The sequence below is a fragment of the Aristolochia californica genome, unplaced genomic scaffold (assembly GCF_029961685.1).
Source record: "Aristolochia californica isolate CCGP_79_NKW_82.1479 unplaced genomic scaffold, dmAriCali1.0.hap1 SCAF_13, whole genome shotgun sequence".
Lineage (NCBI taxonomy): Eukaryota > Viridiplantae > Streptophyta > Magnoliopsida > Piperales > Aristolochiaceae > Aristolochia > Aristolochia californica.
This window is the reverse complement of record NW_027181804.1, coordinates 385,448-400,129: the sequence shown is the minus strand read 5'-3', so window position 1 is coordinate 400,129 and position 14,682 is coordinate 385,448. Positions and strand designations below refer to the sequence as shown.

At 39.1% G+C, this 14,682-nt stretch overlaps 2 protein-coding genes across 2 annotated transcripts; one reads left to right on the top strand and one right to left on the bottom strand.

Moving 5' to 3' along the window:
- Positions 1 to 140: 140 nt before the first annotated feature.
- On the bottom strand, positions 141 to 1,467 carry LOC137948383 (uncharacterized). The gene is made up of 2 exons (XM_068794466.1): positions 1,315 to 1,467; positions 141 to 762 (listed from the first exon to the last, which is right to left on the bottom strand). Exons 1-2 carry the CDS (start codon positions 1,465 to 1,467, stop codon positions 292 to 294), a joined length of 624 nt encoding a protein of 207 aa, XP_068650567.1. The 3' UTR covers positions 141 to 291.
- Positions 1,468 to 11,150: 9,683 nt separating this feature from the next.
- On the top strand, positions 11,151 to 14,677 carry LOC137948487 (arginine-specific demethylase JMJ22-like). The gene is made up of 2 exons (XM_068794573.1): positions 11,151 to 12,453; positions 14,200 to 14,677. The coding sequence occupies exons 1-2, from the start codon at positions 11,177 to 11,179 to the stop codon at positions 14,438 to 14,440; spliced, it is 1,518 nt and encodes a 505-aa protein (XP_068650674.1). The 5' UTR covers positions 11,151 to 11,176; the 3' UTR covers positions 14,441 to 14,677.
- The last annotated feature ends 5 nt before the right edge of the window (positions 14,678 to 14,682 follow it).

Genomic DNA, 14,682 nt, shown 5'->3' with positions numbered 1-14,682 from the left:
TCCCTTTACTGTACTTTACTGGCTCATATCAATTGGAATGTAATTGAAGTGTTAGAGAAAATATATCTCATCACGGGTGAGAGTGACTCAAACCGAGCTTTTTAATACAAACATTAATCAAAATAAAATTTCCTTTTCTTAATCCGTTTTCATACGACAGCACAAACGATCTTTACAGCTGGATTTCTTTGACTGGTAAAATTGCCCATATGAAGGAAACAGCTCACATATTCTCTATTAAGAATATTTGAAGATCTGAAGGTCTGAAGCAGAAACATGAAGCTCTGATCTTCAGAAAACGTAAGGAATGATAGACTTGATCTGTTTAGGGAAATTTGGGAACCTGGCAATGTACCATTTCCTGGTCGCATGACTCCTACCCAGCAAGTAGAAGAAGCTCCCAAGAGTGAAGCAGAATGTGTAAAGCGTCTGAGAAAAGCAAGAAACCCCAACAAACCCAACAACTTCGAACAAATAATGGGGGCAAATCACCAGCGAAAAGAGACCCCCCTTGGGAACTTTGTACCCTCGATCTTCTTTTCCTCTCAGATTTGACAGAAGGTAATGGTGGTAGAAATTTCCAGCTATCCCTATCAGAAACAAGACCACTCCGACAGGTTTAAGATCAGCCTCCGGCTCCGGAAGCTGCTGAGATAGATACTGGCTGTAGATGGAAGTCACAGTGGAGAGGAAGTAGCTGAGAGAGATTGGAATGGCACTGGCCAGTATCATGGCTCCACTATATTTGTGAACAAACAAGACCTGCCAGAAGGGGGAGACGACAGGTGGTTAAAACAAGTGGTATCTGTTAAAACAATCTCTTTGCAAAATTTCATCGAATGTTTCCTTCTTTGTCAACTTCGGAACATCCATTCAAGCTAATAAAGTTTTTCATTTTGTTCTGGACTGTGATGTGCTTTGCAACAGTAGATAAACATAGCAAGTAGAAGAAGAAGCAGGGGAAGATAAAAGGGCTTTCGTGTTAAAGACTCGAAGATCAACTCGAGATCCCTCTTGAGGAAATGAATAAACAGAGCCGAACTGACTAAAAGGGTTCTCAAGGATCCATCCCGAGAGAGCAATCCGAAAGAGACGAGAGCAGCTAACAGTGCCGGTGTGTAGAGAACAAGCATCCCTGTTCTGCTAGGCAACTTGATCCCCGAACTCCGCCTCCTTATCCGGGATTCAACGTTCCAGAATTTGGAGTAATTAAGGTGTTCACCCTTGATCTCTGAGAGACCCGTCACTGATAAAGAGACGAGGCTGATAACAGACATGGCATTCACAAACAGTGACGGAGGAGGAAAGAAAAACCTGAGAAACATAGACATCTTGCTTCTTCGTTTGCTTGCTGCTGCTTCTTCGTTTCGCTCTCTTCCTCGACAGAGCAGTAGATATAAAACGGGGCGAAACCTCTGTTAGTCGTAGCGAGGGGAAACCATCACCACGTGTACCATTTGAGACCATGTTTATCCATTTCTCTTCGATGCCAGTGTCCACGATCCAAATGGAAAAACGTAATTACAGCAAATTACCCCCAAATCCGGTCTCTTACGAGATAAAGTACTCCATTTCATGGACCGGAACCATACCGAAACAGATCGCGACCAACAACTACCTCTCTGCCCTATTTTAATGTCGGCCATCACATCTCTGACATCTTTTAAAGTCGGCGACTACATCCGATGCGGTACACGACCGAAACCGAAGCTACCATATAAAAAACAAGGGAATTTTACCAAAATACCGGTTTTAAACAATTTATTTATGAAAATAACGAAGACCACAAATTATTTACAAAACTACCGAACTTTGACCGGTCCACTGTATATGTGGACAATCAAAGGTGACACGTAAGCTTTGACTGCTTACGTGTCGCTCCATCATCAGAGCGATGCTGTAGATGAACACATAGACTGCCACGTCATTATTATTGACACGTCATTTGCCACGTCATTACATGATAAAATTTTGAATAAATTTAAAAAAATTAAAAAATCACATACACTTTTTATTACCTTATATCTAAAATAAAAAATTATTTAAAAAATTAATAAACAATTAAAAAATTAACTCTTACTTATTTAACACCATTTAATATCAATTAAAATATTTATTAATTAAAAAAATTATCGTTATACTTTTTATTTCTTCATATTTTACAAAATAAAATAAAATAAGTAAATTAATTAGATTTAAAATATTTATAAATTAAAAAATACAAAAAAAATATTTTAGAGTTAAAAATACAATTTATTTGTATATTTTTATCACCTTATTTACGAAATAATAATATTTACAAATTTTAAATATTTATAAATTTAAAAAATCTTACTCTTAAGTCTTACCCATATATTATTATTTCGGTGTTTAATTATAATATTAATTTAATATATGGGTAAGACTTAAGAGTAAGATTTTTTAAATTTATAAATATTTAAAATTTGTAAATATTATTATTTCGTAAATAAGGTGATAAAATATACAAATAAAGTATTTTTAAACTCTAAAATATTTTTTTTGTATTTTTTTAATTTATAAATATTTTAAATCTAATTAATTTACTTATTTTATTTTATTTTGTAAAATATGAAGAAATAAAAAGTATAACGATAATTTTTTTAATTAATAAATATTTTAATTGATATTAAATGGTGTTAAATAAGTAAGAGTTAATTTTTTAATTGTTTATTAATTTTTTAAAATAATATTTTATTTTAGATATAAGGTTATAAAAAGTGTATGTGATTTTTTAATTTTTTTAAAATTTATTCAAAATTTTATCATGACATGGCGAATGACGTGTCAATAATAATGACGTGGCAGTCTATGTGTTCATCTACTGATGATGGAGCGACACGTAAACAGTCAAAGCTTACGTGTCACCTTTGATTGTCCACATATACGGTGGACCGGTCAAAGTTCGGTAGTTTTGTAAATAATTTGTGGTCTTCGTTATTTTCATAAATAAGTTGTTTAAAACCGGTATTTTGTTAAAATTCCCAAAAAACAATTTGAAAAATCAATCCTGGATATGTTTTTGTCCGTCCTTGGCCTTCGCACTGCCATGCCCTTTACCATCAGAACAGGCTCGTGGATCAGATGATCCCAATAGCGTGCTTTCAGCCATCGACCAACTAATCCAGAGCAACAAGAGCTTTGGCCGCAACTGCGAAGTTTTGACCACGCAAATACCAACCCTTCACATGTTTTTGCGATCTTTGAGAGTGACACAGAGAAGAAACCCTGATACCCACGTCCCTTTACCATCAGAACTGGCTCGTGGACCAGATGATCCCAATAGCGTGCTTTCAGCCATCGACCAAGTAATCCAGAGCAACAAGAGCTTTGGCAGCAACTGCGAAGTTTTGACCACGCAAATACCAACCCTTCACATGTTTTTGCGATCTTTGAGAGTGACACAGAGAAGAAACCCTGATACCCATTTCCCTTTACCATCAGAACTGGCTCGTGGACCAGATGATCCCAATAGCGTGCTTCAGTCATCGACCAACTAATCCAGAGCAACTAGAGCTTTGGCCGCAACTGCGAAGTTTTGACCACGCATATACCAACCCTTCACATGTTTTTGCGATCTTTGAGAGTGACACAGAGAAGAAACCCTGTTACCCATGTCCCTTTACCATCAGAACTGGCTCGTGGACCAGATGATCCCAATAGCGTGCTTTCAGCCATCGACCAACTAATCCAGAGCAACAAGAGCTTTGGCAGCAACTGCGAAGTTTTGACCACGCAAATACCAACCCTTCACATGTTTTTGCTATCTTTGAGAATGACACAGAGAAGAAACCCTGATACCCATATCGGCCCAGCGTCAAGCAAATCGAACGAGAAGCTCCATCCCCTTCATTCAGATCGGCAATGGCATCGAAGACTAGCCAGAGTTCTGACGAGAAGAATCTCACTAACGTCAATCCCTTACAACGAGAGAAAGGGTTTTGTACTAACCTCCTCAAAGATTTTAAAATTACAAAAACCTCCTCAACGTTCTAATAATTGCACATGCTCCTCGATTTTATTGATTTACTGTTTTATGACCTTCATACATTAGAAATCTAACACCATTTATATTCTTGCATCCTAAACCCTAAACCCTAAACCCTAAACCCTAAACCCTACATTCTAATCCTGAAACCTAAATGTAATGTAACAATTTTTTTCATTAAAAAAATGAATCCGGTTAATGTAGGATGAATTAGCAATTTCATGTTATTATTAAAACAAGCAAATATAACACCAAATACACAAATAAAAATGGATGCAACAGACTGAAAATTTTAAGGGATTGATTTAAATTTTAGATATTGCAAGAATGGAGTACAAAAATTGAAGTGGGTGAGTGTAAATTTGATTCAAATCATATTTTATAGATAAAGCTATTTTTCCTTTAATGCAAATGGGATTTTTCATTTTTGCATTCTATCTTGAAAGGTCAAAAATTGCTCTGATACGAAGGATTGGCTATGGAAATATGATTTTTTTTCTTTCAGCTTTTTGAGAAGGTAATTAATGGTGGTCGAGGTTTCCAGCAATCCGTATCTGAAACAAGGCCGCTCCAACTGGTTCAACATATGGCTACGGAACTACTGAGAGAGAGATATTGGGTGCATATGGAAGTCGCAGCAAAGAAGAAGTAACTGAAAGAGATCGGAATTGCATTGTTCAGCATCATGGCTCCACTGAATTGTGAGCAGACAAGACCTGTGAAAAGAGGAAGAAGATGACAGGATATCAAAACTGGTCAAACAGTCTCTTTGCAGAGCATTAATGGCTGCCACGAACCAAATGAAAAAAGAAAAGAAATTACAGCAAATTAAACAATGACAGCAGCCTCCTTTAGTTTTATAAGGTTTCAATATAGACGTTTGTCGCTGATTAAATTTTATAAACACAAAAAAAAACAAAATACACGGTCCTTTTTTCTGGATTTTGTTAAGATTTACTCAAAGATTTCTTCCCTTAAGGAGAAATCATGTAATATTCTGTAAATCCAGTGATTGGGGTAATCCCGTTAATCACTCAAATTCTTCCATGTATATTTTGTAAAACGGCTATTTAAGCCGATGATGTGAATGAGAAATCAAGATCGAAAGCAAAGTATTATTTTTGAGTTGGTATCAGAGCAGGAGAATCATCTCCTTCTCTGTCTCATCGCCGAAGAGCAGAGCGAAAGCTCTGTTCCGTAATCTCAGTCGACGGACTCTGTTTCGCAGCGAAACAGAGCTTTACGCCGACGACCATAGCCGAGCCACTGCTCGGTCTTCTCCTTCGACTTCTCATCGCCGAAGAGCAGAGCGGAAGCTCTGTTCCGTAATCTCAGTCGACGGACTCTGTTTCGAAGCGAAACAGAGCTTTACGCCGCCGACGATCGTAGCCGAGCCAGTGCTCGGTCTTCCGTAACAAAGCTTCGCCGACCGACGAAAAAAAATAAAAGAAGAGACTCACCGGCGCCAGTCCAGAGTGCGTCTCGACGAAGCCTTCCCGAGTGCCGTCAGCCCAATCGACGCCGGAAGGGGAAGAGACGCTCGACGAAGCCTTCCCGACGCCAGAAGGGGAAGAGACGCCGCAAGGGGAAGAGACGCCCGAGTGTCGTCAGCCCAATCGACGCCGGAAGAGGAAGAGACGCTCGACGAAGCCTTCCCGACGCCGAAAGAGGAAGAGACGCTCGACGAAGCCTTCCCGACGCCGGAAGGGAAAGAGACGCTCGACAAAGGAGAGGTACAGTAAAAAAAAAAAATTTTTTTTTTTTGTTCGTTTTAAACTTAGGTCCGGGTTAGTTATTTGCCGAGCGACCCGGTCTGTCCGAGACCAAGATCAGCCCAGCGAAATAACGTGAACCGGACCAGACCAAATCGGACCGGACCAATTTTTTTTTTTTACCGAATCAGTCTACGGATCGGACCAATATTTTTTGGTGTTCCCACCGATCTTCTTTTCATCATGTCGAAGGAATCAACACCGATTATTCATGTGCAATCCGAAAACTCTGGTTTTACAACCAGCGTCACTCTTACCGAAGTCAACTATGATGTATGGTCCCAGATCATGGAGATGCAAATTGCAGGACGAGAAAAGCTCGAATATATTATGGGAAAAACACCATTCCCACAAGAAACGGATGCCTCTTATGCGAAATAGTATGCTGAAAATCAAAAAGTCAAGGGGTGGTTGTTAACCTCTATGTCACCAGATATTATGAAGCGCTATATTCGGCTGCGTACTGCACGCGAAATATGGAAGGCTCTGAAAAAAGCTTTCTATGATGGGTCAGATGAATCACAATTATTTTCATTGAATTAGAAAGCTTTCTCCACCAAACAGACTGGTCGCCCTTTATCAACGTATTATGGTGATCTTGTGGAAATTTTTCAAGAACTTGATCATCGTGACAGGACTATAATGAAAGATCCCGATGATGTGATTGCTTATAGAAAATCCGTTGAAAGACTGCGTGTTCATATTTTCTTAAACGGATTGGATGCAGAATTTGAACAAGTCCGTGGCGAAATTCTCAGAAAAGACCCGATATTGGATCTTGAAGAAGCTTATGCTTATGTACGTCGTGACTCTGTTCGTAGAACCACTTTAAATAGTGAAGTTGATCGTGTTGAGACATCTGCAATGGTAGCACGTCGAGCTAAGCCTAAAACAGCTCGACCATCTGGTCCTAATAGTGATCAAAATCGAACATCAGGATCTCAGAATCGTAGTTATGAGGTTGGAACAACCAAACCAGAGCGCATTTGTACTCACTGTGGTGAGACTGGGCATATAAAGTCACGATGTTATGAACTTATCGGGTATCCAGAATGGTGGGATCCTACAAAAGCGCCTCGCAAACGAAACTTCAAATCAAATAATCATGCTTCCGTTGTAGTAGCAGAACCTTCCACCTCTCACACAACTGAGGATGCATCAGTCTTAATCGCTACATCTGGTAAGGTTCTTAATACTTCCGCTCCTAGTAGAAATAGTGAATGGATAATTGATTCTGGTGCTACTGATCATATGACCTTTGACAATCATCATGTTAAAAGTATGAAACCATCTGAACAACATATCGTATCTACAGCAAATGGTACCCCCTCTCATGTTATTGGAGAAGGTTCTATCACTCTCACTGAAAATCTGAGCCTTGATTCTATATTAGTTGTTCCAACCCTCAATCATAATCTATTATCAGTTGCTCAAATAACTCGTACTCTGCATTGTATTGTGGTTTTTTGGCCTAACCTTTGTGTTTTTAAGGACATTCGAACTCAGAAGACAATTGGGTATGGTACTAGAAGGGGGAAACTCTATTACCTTGATCTGCAGCCAGAAAGTTTTCATCAGTTAGCCCAAGTGTTCTCCATGAAGAAAAAATCAGCAGATTCTGATATTTGGTTATGGCATAAACGTTGGGTCATTCATCCTTTGGTTATTTAAAGAAATTGTTTCCTACACTTTTTGAAAAAATATCTATTTCAGATTTTAAGTGTGATATATGTGAATTGGCGAAAAGCCACCGTGTTCCATTCCCAATAAGCATGAATAGGAGTCCAGTACCTTTTATGATTATTCACTCTGATGTGTGGGGTCCAGCAAATATAGCCTCCCTTAGTGGTAAAAGGTGGTTTGTTTCTTTTATTGATGATCACACCCGTATGACTTGGATTTGTTTAATGAAGTCCAAAAGTGAAGTTAGTTCGTTGTTCAAACAATTTCACAAAATGATAGTCACCCAGTATCATTCTACAATACGAACTCTTCGAAGTGACAATGGGGGAGAATTTGTGAATCAAAGTTTCAAAGAATATCTAGATGATCATGGAATTACTCATCAAACTACTTGTCCGTACACCCCTCAACAAAATGGAGTTGCAGAGCGAAAGAACCGCCACCTTCTTGAGGTTGTTCGTGCTTCCTTGTTTGAAGCTCATATGTCGACAAGTTACTGGGGTGAAGCCATCACAACTGCAGCTTACCTTATCAATCGAATACCCTCAAGTGTGTTACAATTTCAGACTCCCTTGAGTGTTCTTCATAAAACCATAAGTTCACCTGCTGTGCCGAATCTACCACCAAAAGTTTTTGGGTGTGTAGCCTTTGTTCACCTCCATAAGTCATTGAGACATAAATTGGAACCCCGAGCTCTCAAGTGTGTTTTTGTTGGTTATGCTCAACATCAGAAAGGTTATCGTTGTTATCATCCTCCATCTCACAAATTGTATGTCACTCTTGATGTGGTATTTCACGAAGAACACATGTATTATTCTACTCCCGAGTCTTCAATACAAGGGGAGAATAAGATTGAATTGAAGACCCTTTATCATCATTTGGATATTGTGGATACTACAAGTGGTCAATATTCCGATTACAATTGTGGACATCAAAATGATTCATAGGATGGAGAAAGACAAGACCTGATGGAAGTGATGCAACCAGAGTCTCAGCCGCCATCTTCCCCCCTTCATAATGTACAAATGGATCAATTGCCTTCTGAGTCCGAGTCCATGTCTGAACCTCAGGTAAGTTCCGAAACTCAACTAAGAGTGCTACCTCATCGAACCACAAGAGGAAAACCTAGAGTCAATTATGAACCTCTTCTCACCTCTAAATCTCAGTATCCCATGCATAATTTTGTGTCTTATCATAGATTGTCAAAGGCAAATGAGGTATTTGTGAATCAATTATCTGCTATATCTATTCCTAATAGTGTGCAGGAAGCCTTGAAAGATTCTAAATGGAAAGAAGCTATGAATGAAGAAATGAGGTCTCTTCAGAAGAATTCAACATGGGAAGTGGTTGACCTACCTGTAGGAAAGAAACCAGTTGGATGCAAGTGGGTATTTACCATTAAATATAAAGCCAATGGCACCATTGAAAGGTTCAAAGCAAGGCTTGTCGCCAAAGGATATACTCAAACCTACGGGATCGATTATATGGAGACATTCGCACCAGTGGCCAAAATCAACACCGTTCGGATTCTACTATCTCTGGCTGTGAATCTTGATTGGCTCTTATATCAGTTTGATGTAAAAAATGCATTTTTACACGGAGATCTCCAAGAAGAAGTATATATGGAATTACCTCCTGGATGCATTATGCAAAACAAAGGAGGCCAACAAGTATGTAAACTGAGGAAATCCCTATATGGTTTGAAGCAGTCCCCGAGGGCGTGGTTTGGAAGATTCACGAATTTTATGAAATCTATCGGATACAAGCAAAGTAACTCAGATCATACTCTCTTCCTGAAATATAACAAGGAGGCCATCACAACTCTTATTGTATATGTTGATGATATGATAGTAACTGGGAATGATCCAGAAGAAAAGAAATCATTGCAAAATTATCTTGCTAGAGAATTTGAAATGAAGGATCTTGGCTACTTAAAATATTTTCTTGGCATTGAAGTGTCCAGATCCAAGGAAGGAATTTTTCTATCTCAACGAAAATATGCTTTGGATTTATTGAAGGAAACTGGTATGACAGCATGTAGTCCAGTCAGTACTCCTATGGAAGAAAATTTGAAACTTGGAATACATTCAGATCAAGTTCCTGCTAACAAGGAGCGTTATCAGAGACTAGTTGGGAGGTTAATGTATCTTGCACATACCCGACCAGACTTAGCTTATGTACTAAGTGTGGTTAGTCAATTTATGCACTCTCCAAGTGAAGAACATATGAATGCCGTCAACCGTATCCTACGCTACTTGAAATCATCTCCAGGGAAAGGAATTTTATTTAAAAAGGGAGGTGACTTGAAGATTGAAGGTTATACCGATGCCGATTGGGCTGGGTCAATATAAGATCGACGATCTACCTCTGGATACTTTACATTTGTAGGTGGAAATTTGGTCACTTGGAGAAGTAAGAAACAAGAGGTGGTGGCTAGATCTTCAGCTGAAGCCGAATACAGGGGAATGGCCAAGGCAATATGTGAATTAATATGGATAAAAAATCTGATACAAGAACTACATATTGAGCAGACAAGTCCTATGAAATTATATTGTGACAATAAGGCCGCATGTGATATTGCCCACAACCCAATCCAGCATGATATAACTAAACATGTTGAAGTTGATAGACATTTTATTAAAGAAAAGTTAGAAGCAAGAATCATTGAAGTCCCTCATGTTCGATCTGAGGATCAGCTTGCCGATGTGCTAACCAAGGCAGTGTCTTCCCAAGCTTTTAACAAATGTCTTGACAAGTTGGGCATAAGTGATATATATGCACCAACTTGAGGGGGAGTGTTAAGATTTACTCAAAGATTTCTTCCCTTAAGGAGAAATCATGTAATATTCTGTAAATCCGGTGATTGGGGTAATCCCGTTAATCACTCAAATTCTTCCATGTATATTTTGTAAAACGGCTATTTAAGCCGATGATGTGAATGAGAAATCAAGATCGAAAGCAAAGTATTATTTTTGAGTGATTTTTCATTATCATAGAATCGGGCCTTTCAGAATAATGCTGTTGCGAGTAGACGCTTTCCAAAAACGAATTCACCCTTCTCATCGTGGAGCAGATGAGATGATCCCTTTTGCTAGCTTTCCGCCATTGACAAGTTAATCCCGAGGTCCTCCCTGCTTTATCTGTTACGATGCAGTTTTGATCACGCCAACTCTGGACTACCCCCCTTCATGTTTTGCAATTTCTCTTGCTCTGAGAGAGAGAACACAGACAAAAAAGAGAAAAACCGAAGCATCCCTTCTCCACCCAGCTTCAAGCAAATCAACGCGAAGCCCATCAACCTCATCGAGCACACCCATCACTGGTAGTTGTGCGCCAAAACCGACGAGTGTAACACCCATCACGAAGAAGATGTTTTATACTTTAGCCATTTAAACATTCCAAAATTATGTACACCTCCTTAATATCCTTCTGATTAGACAAATCTCCTTAGAATTCTATTGTGATTACTGTCATTTTGCGCTAGAGTTTATTAAATGGGCCACATCTCAAAGACCTATTCACATTAAAAACAAGCCCACTATATTAAAGGTAAATTAGAGCAAGTAAGTATATAATAATATTTTACATCTGTAATTGGGCTTAGATCTAAGATAAGATGTGTCAGGCCCAAAAAAATTTGCATTTGCTTACGTTTTTTAACCTGCAGCCCAGTTCTCGGTTGTCGACCTTCTCTGCGATTCGTTCCAGGCGCGCCATGGCTCCTTCTTTCTCCCTCCGAGTGCTGGAAGTCTTAAACAGAAAGAGGAAAAAGACGAGAAGGAAACACAATAGGGTTTTGAGAGGTAAGAAGTTGAATATCGGTGGAAAGGAAGAAGATGAAGGAGAAGAAAAACATGGGTTCAGTTTAAAGACATCTGCTCGGTCGCAAAGCCATGGTGTGCAGCCACTGGGGAATCTTCTTCTCAGCCCTACCTCTTACAACTCCAGAAACCCCGGTCTGGGAAACCTTCGGGTGCTCCCTGATGAGCTTCTTATTGATCTTTTCGGCCTTCTTGGTCCCAGTGAGCTCAGTCGCCTATCTGCTGTAAGCAAGTCTCTCTATGTTTTCTGCAATCACGAGCCGCTTTGGCGAAACCTTGTGTTGGAGCATCTCAAAGGGGGATTTGTTTTCAATGGGACGTGGAAATCTACGTACATTGCGGCCTTCTCGCCCGGGTGCGGTCCTGAGAAAGCCACCTCCAGTATCAGAGTTCGAGATTTTTACTCGGATTATCTTTTCCAGAGCTGGCTCTGCGAGAGCCTTGAAATGAAGCCGGAGTGGCTTGAAAGGGACAATATCCAGAGAAGGAAACGAATCTCTGCTGAGGAATTCGTTCGGGATTTTGAAGAACCAAACAAGCCGGTGCTTTTGGAAGGTTGTTTGGACAACTGGCCTGCTTTAGAGAAGTGGAACAGAGATTATCTGATTCAAGTTTGTGGAGACGTCCTGTTCTCCGTTGGTCCGGTTGAGATGAAGCTCAAGAACTATTTTCAGTACGCAGATTTGGTAAAGGAGGAACGCCCGCTTTATCTGTTTGACGCAAATTTCGAACAGAAAGTTCCTCAGCTGGGTTCAGATTACCAAGTCCCTGTCTATTTTCAGGAGGATCTCTTCTCGGTTTTGGGCAAGGAGAGACCAGATTACAGGTGGGTGATCATTGGGCCTGCAGGCTCTGGGTCATCCTTTCATGTTGATCCGAATTCAACTTCTGCATGGAATGCCGTGATTAAAGGGTCTAAGAAATGGGTGATGTTTCCACCGGAAGTGATCCCTCCTGGAGTTCACCCCAGCCCGGATGGAGCAGAGGTGGCTTGTCCAGTCTCCATAATAGAGTGGTTTATGAACTTCTACAAAATGACAAAGGAGTGGAAGAGGAGACCTGTGGAGTGTGTTTGTAAGGCCGGGGAGGTGGTTTTTGTTCCAAATGGATGGTGGCATTTGGTGATTAATCTTGAGGACTCCATTGCCATTACTCAGAACTATGTCAGTAGGTAAGAAATCACGCTCTCTTCATCTTATGCTGTCACTGAAACACAGTTGTAGTGTTTTTGAAGTACTTCAAAATCTTGTTTCTTCTTCTATGGTTTTACAGCAAATCCCTGCTAAATGATGATCTGGTTCAGTTATAATATTCATATTCATCATTCAAAAAAACAAGCCCCATATTCGCGAGACACCTAATTGCTGTGGGCTTTATGTTTTTTCTGTTCATATTAAACTTCTCATGATCAGATAATAACTTTTAATAGCTTAACATGATTTATTCAAAATGGAATGATCTTTTATCTATGGCATTGAGGATTTAAGTTGGCTGGTTTTCATTTTCCTCCTGGCTTGGTTGTGGGAATATATTAGTTTCATTTTAAGGAGCTAAGAAGGGTTATTCACTTTGATAAATAGTTAGCAGCACCTGTACAGACTTCTTGGCCGTCTCTTAGGAAGTATATATTTCTTGAAGAGGAAAAAATATTACGTTGCTACTCTGATTTTTGTGTTAGGCCTAGTATCATCTGTTAAAGTAGATTGCTGCATACGTACAGATTCTATTAGTTTTGTCGTGGTTTTGAAATTCCTACACAATAATTCTTGCCCTAGGATGATGCAAATTGGTGTTGAATATTCTTGTTGCACCTCAGTGCTCACCTTATATCATATATTTGGTAAATCTTCTGAAAATGGGCTGTATGATTTCTTGCAAGCTGTGTCAATCTTTTGCATACCAAATTGTCTCAGAAAGTAGTGGTTTATCTAGAAAGAAGAAATAAAAAACTGATTAAAGCAGCTTGTAACCTCTTTCGCTGTAGAGTTGTTTGTATGGAGAAAAGAGTATATTCTTATTAACTCATTGCATGACATAACTCTGTTCAAATTGATTAATCAAACTGATTGATTCCTGATAAGGCTATCATTTAACATTTTTTCTTGTTCCATTTTACTCTGATATTTTGGGGGGCAGGCACTTGATAATCTCCAAGCATTCCTTATTTTAATTACTCTCAGGGGTGGCTGTAGTGTGGCTGACTGCCCAAAAACCTAAAATGTAATGGACATTATGTAGGCTGTAGCGCCCAATTGTTTAATGTAACATCTTTCTCCAAGTCTGAGATGTATCGGACTTCAGACATTACGTAATGCTGATACACCCACCCCTTGTTACACTATAATTTTCACAACCACACATGACACATCTGTAGGTAAATTAAGCTTCCTAAGATTCAGTTAGAAAATCTCACCATCTGGATGAACAGACATGCCATGATGCTGTCAACTTAGTGGTGCACACGGGTCTTAAAATATTGATATGCTCTTGTAACTTTGAATTTTACTAAGGATTTTCATCGTCTAACATGAGTAGAGAGATCTCTTTAAATTAAACATGCACTAACTGTTTTTGAAAAGGCAATGGAACGATTTGGATTTAATGCATGAAAGAGATCTTTACTGTGTGCTTCTCTGTATGCAGAAATTTCCTACTCGAAGATAATTATCATTTTCGATGTATTAAATTGTCTTTTGAAGATTTATTTTTGCCTTCCTCCATTTGTACCCGGAAAAATTACTATTTTGTTGAACGGTTTCATCCTCATACTTAACGCATTTGGCTGTGCAGCAATTATATATCTATTCCCCACGCTTATCCTCTTCTTATCCATCATAAGTTTCTAGAATGCCAGAATCTGTAATAGAGATTTTCATTTTTATATTTTGCTTGTCATCATCAAATGCTGTTCTTGTAGGAGGAATTTGGTGAATGTACTCGATTTTCTCAAGAAGCCAAATGCAAGTGAGCTAGTCTCTGGAACGAAGGATAGAGTGAATTTATACAAGAAATTTAAAGCTGCAATTGACACTGCTTTCCCTGGAACCATTGAGGAGCTGACTTTGAAAGCTGAAGACAGAAGAGCTCAACAGAAGAAGCCAACATTCTGGGACTCAGTCACAGATGCAAAGGTTGGAGGATTCAAGTTCTCTCTCTGACCTTTCTCTTAACAAACATTAAAAGAAGGGAGAAGAAAATTTTTGCACCCTTGAGAGATCATTCTTATTTTATTTTTTTCCTTTTTAATGGGTTTTCCAGATAACTGATGATTACCTCCTAGGTTAGATAGTAGAAGATGCAGCACCTATTTCACCATTCAATGGAAAAATACCAGTTTTCAATCTTCGTCCAGTGATAAAACCACCCAGCTTGCTTCCAAACCAATTGCCTGTATCATACA

Excerpts from the sequence above, each read along its gene's own strand:
- LOC137948383 (XM_068794466.1), bottom strand. The coding sequence starts at position 1,467 with ATGGTCTCAAATGGTACACGTGGTGATGGTTTCCCCTCGCTACGACTA. Across the intron at positions 763-1,314 it reads AAGATGTCTATGTTTCTCAG|GTCTTGTTTGTTCACAAATA; the intron begins GTTTTTCTTTCC and ends CCCTTCTGGCAG.
- LOC137948487 (XM_068794573.1), top strand. The coding sequence starts at position 11,177 with ATGGCTCCTTCTTTCTCCCTCCGAGTGCTGGAAGTCTTAAACAGAAAG. Across the intron at positions 12,454-14,199 it reads ACTCAGAACTATGTCAGTAG|GAGGAATTTGGTGAATGTAC; the intron begins GTAAGAAATCAC and ends CTGTTCTTGTAG.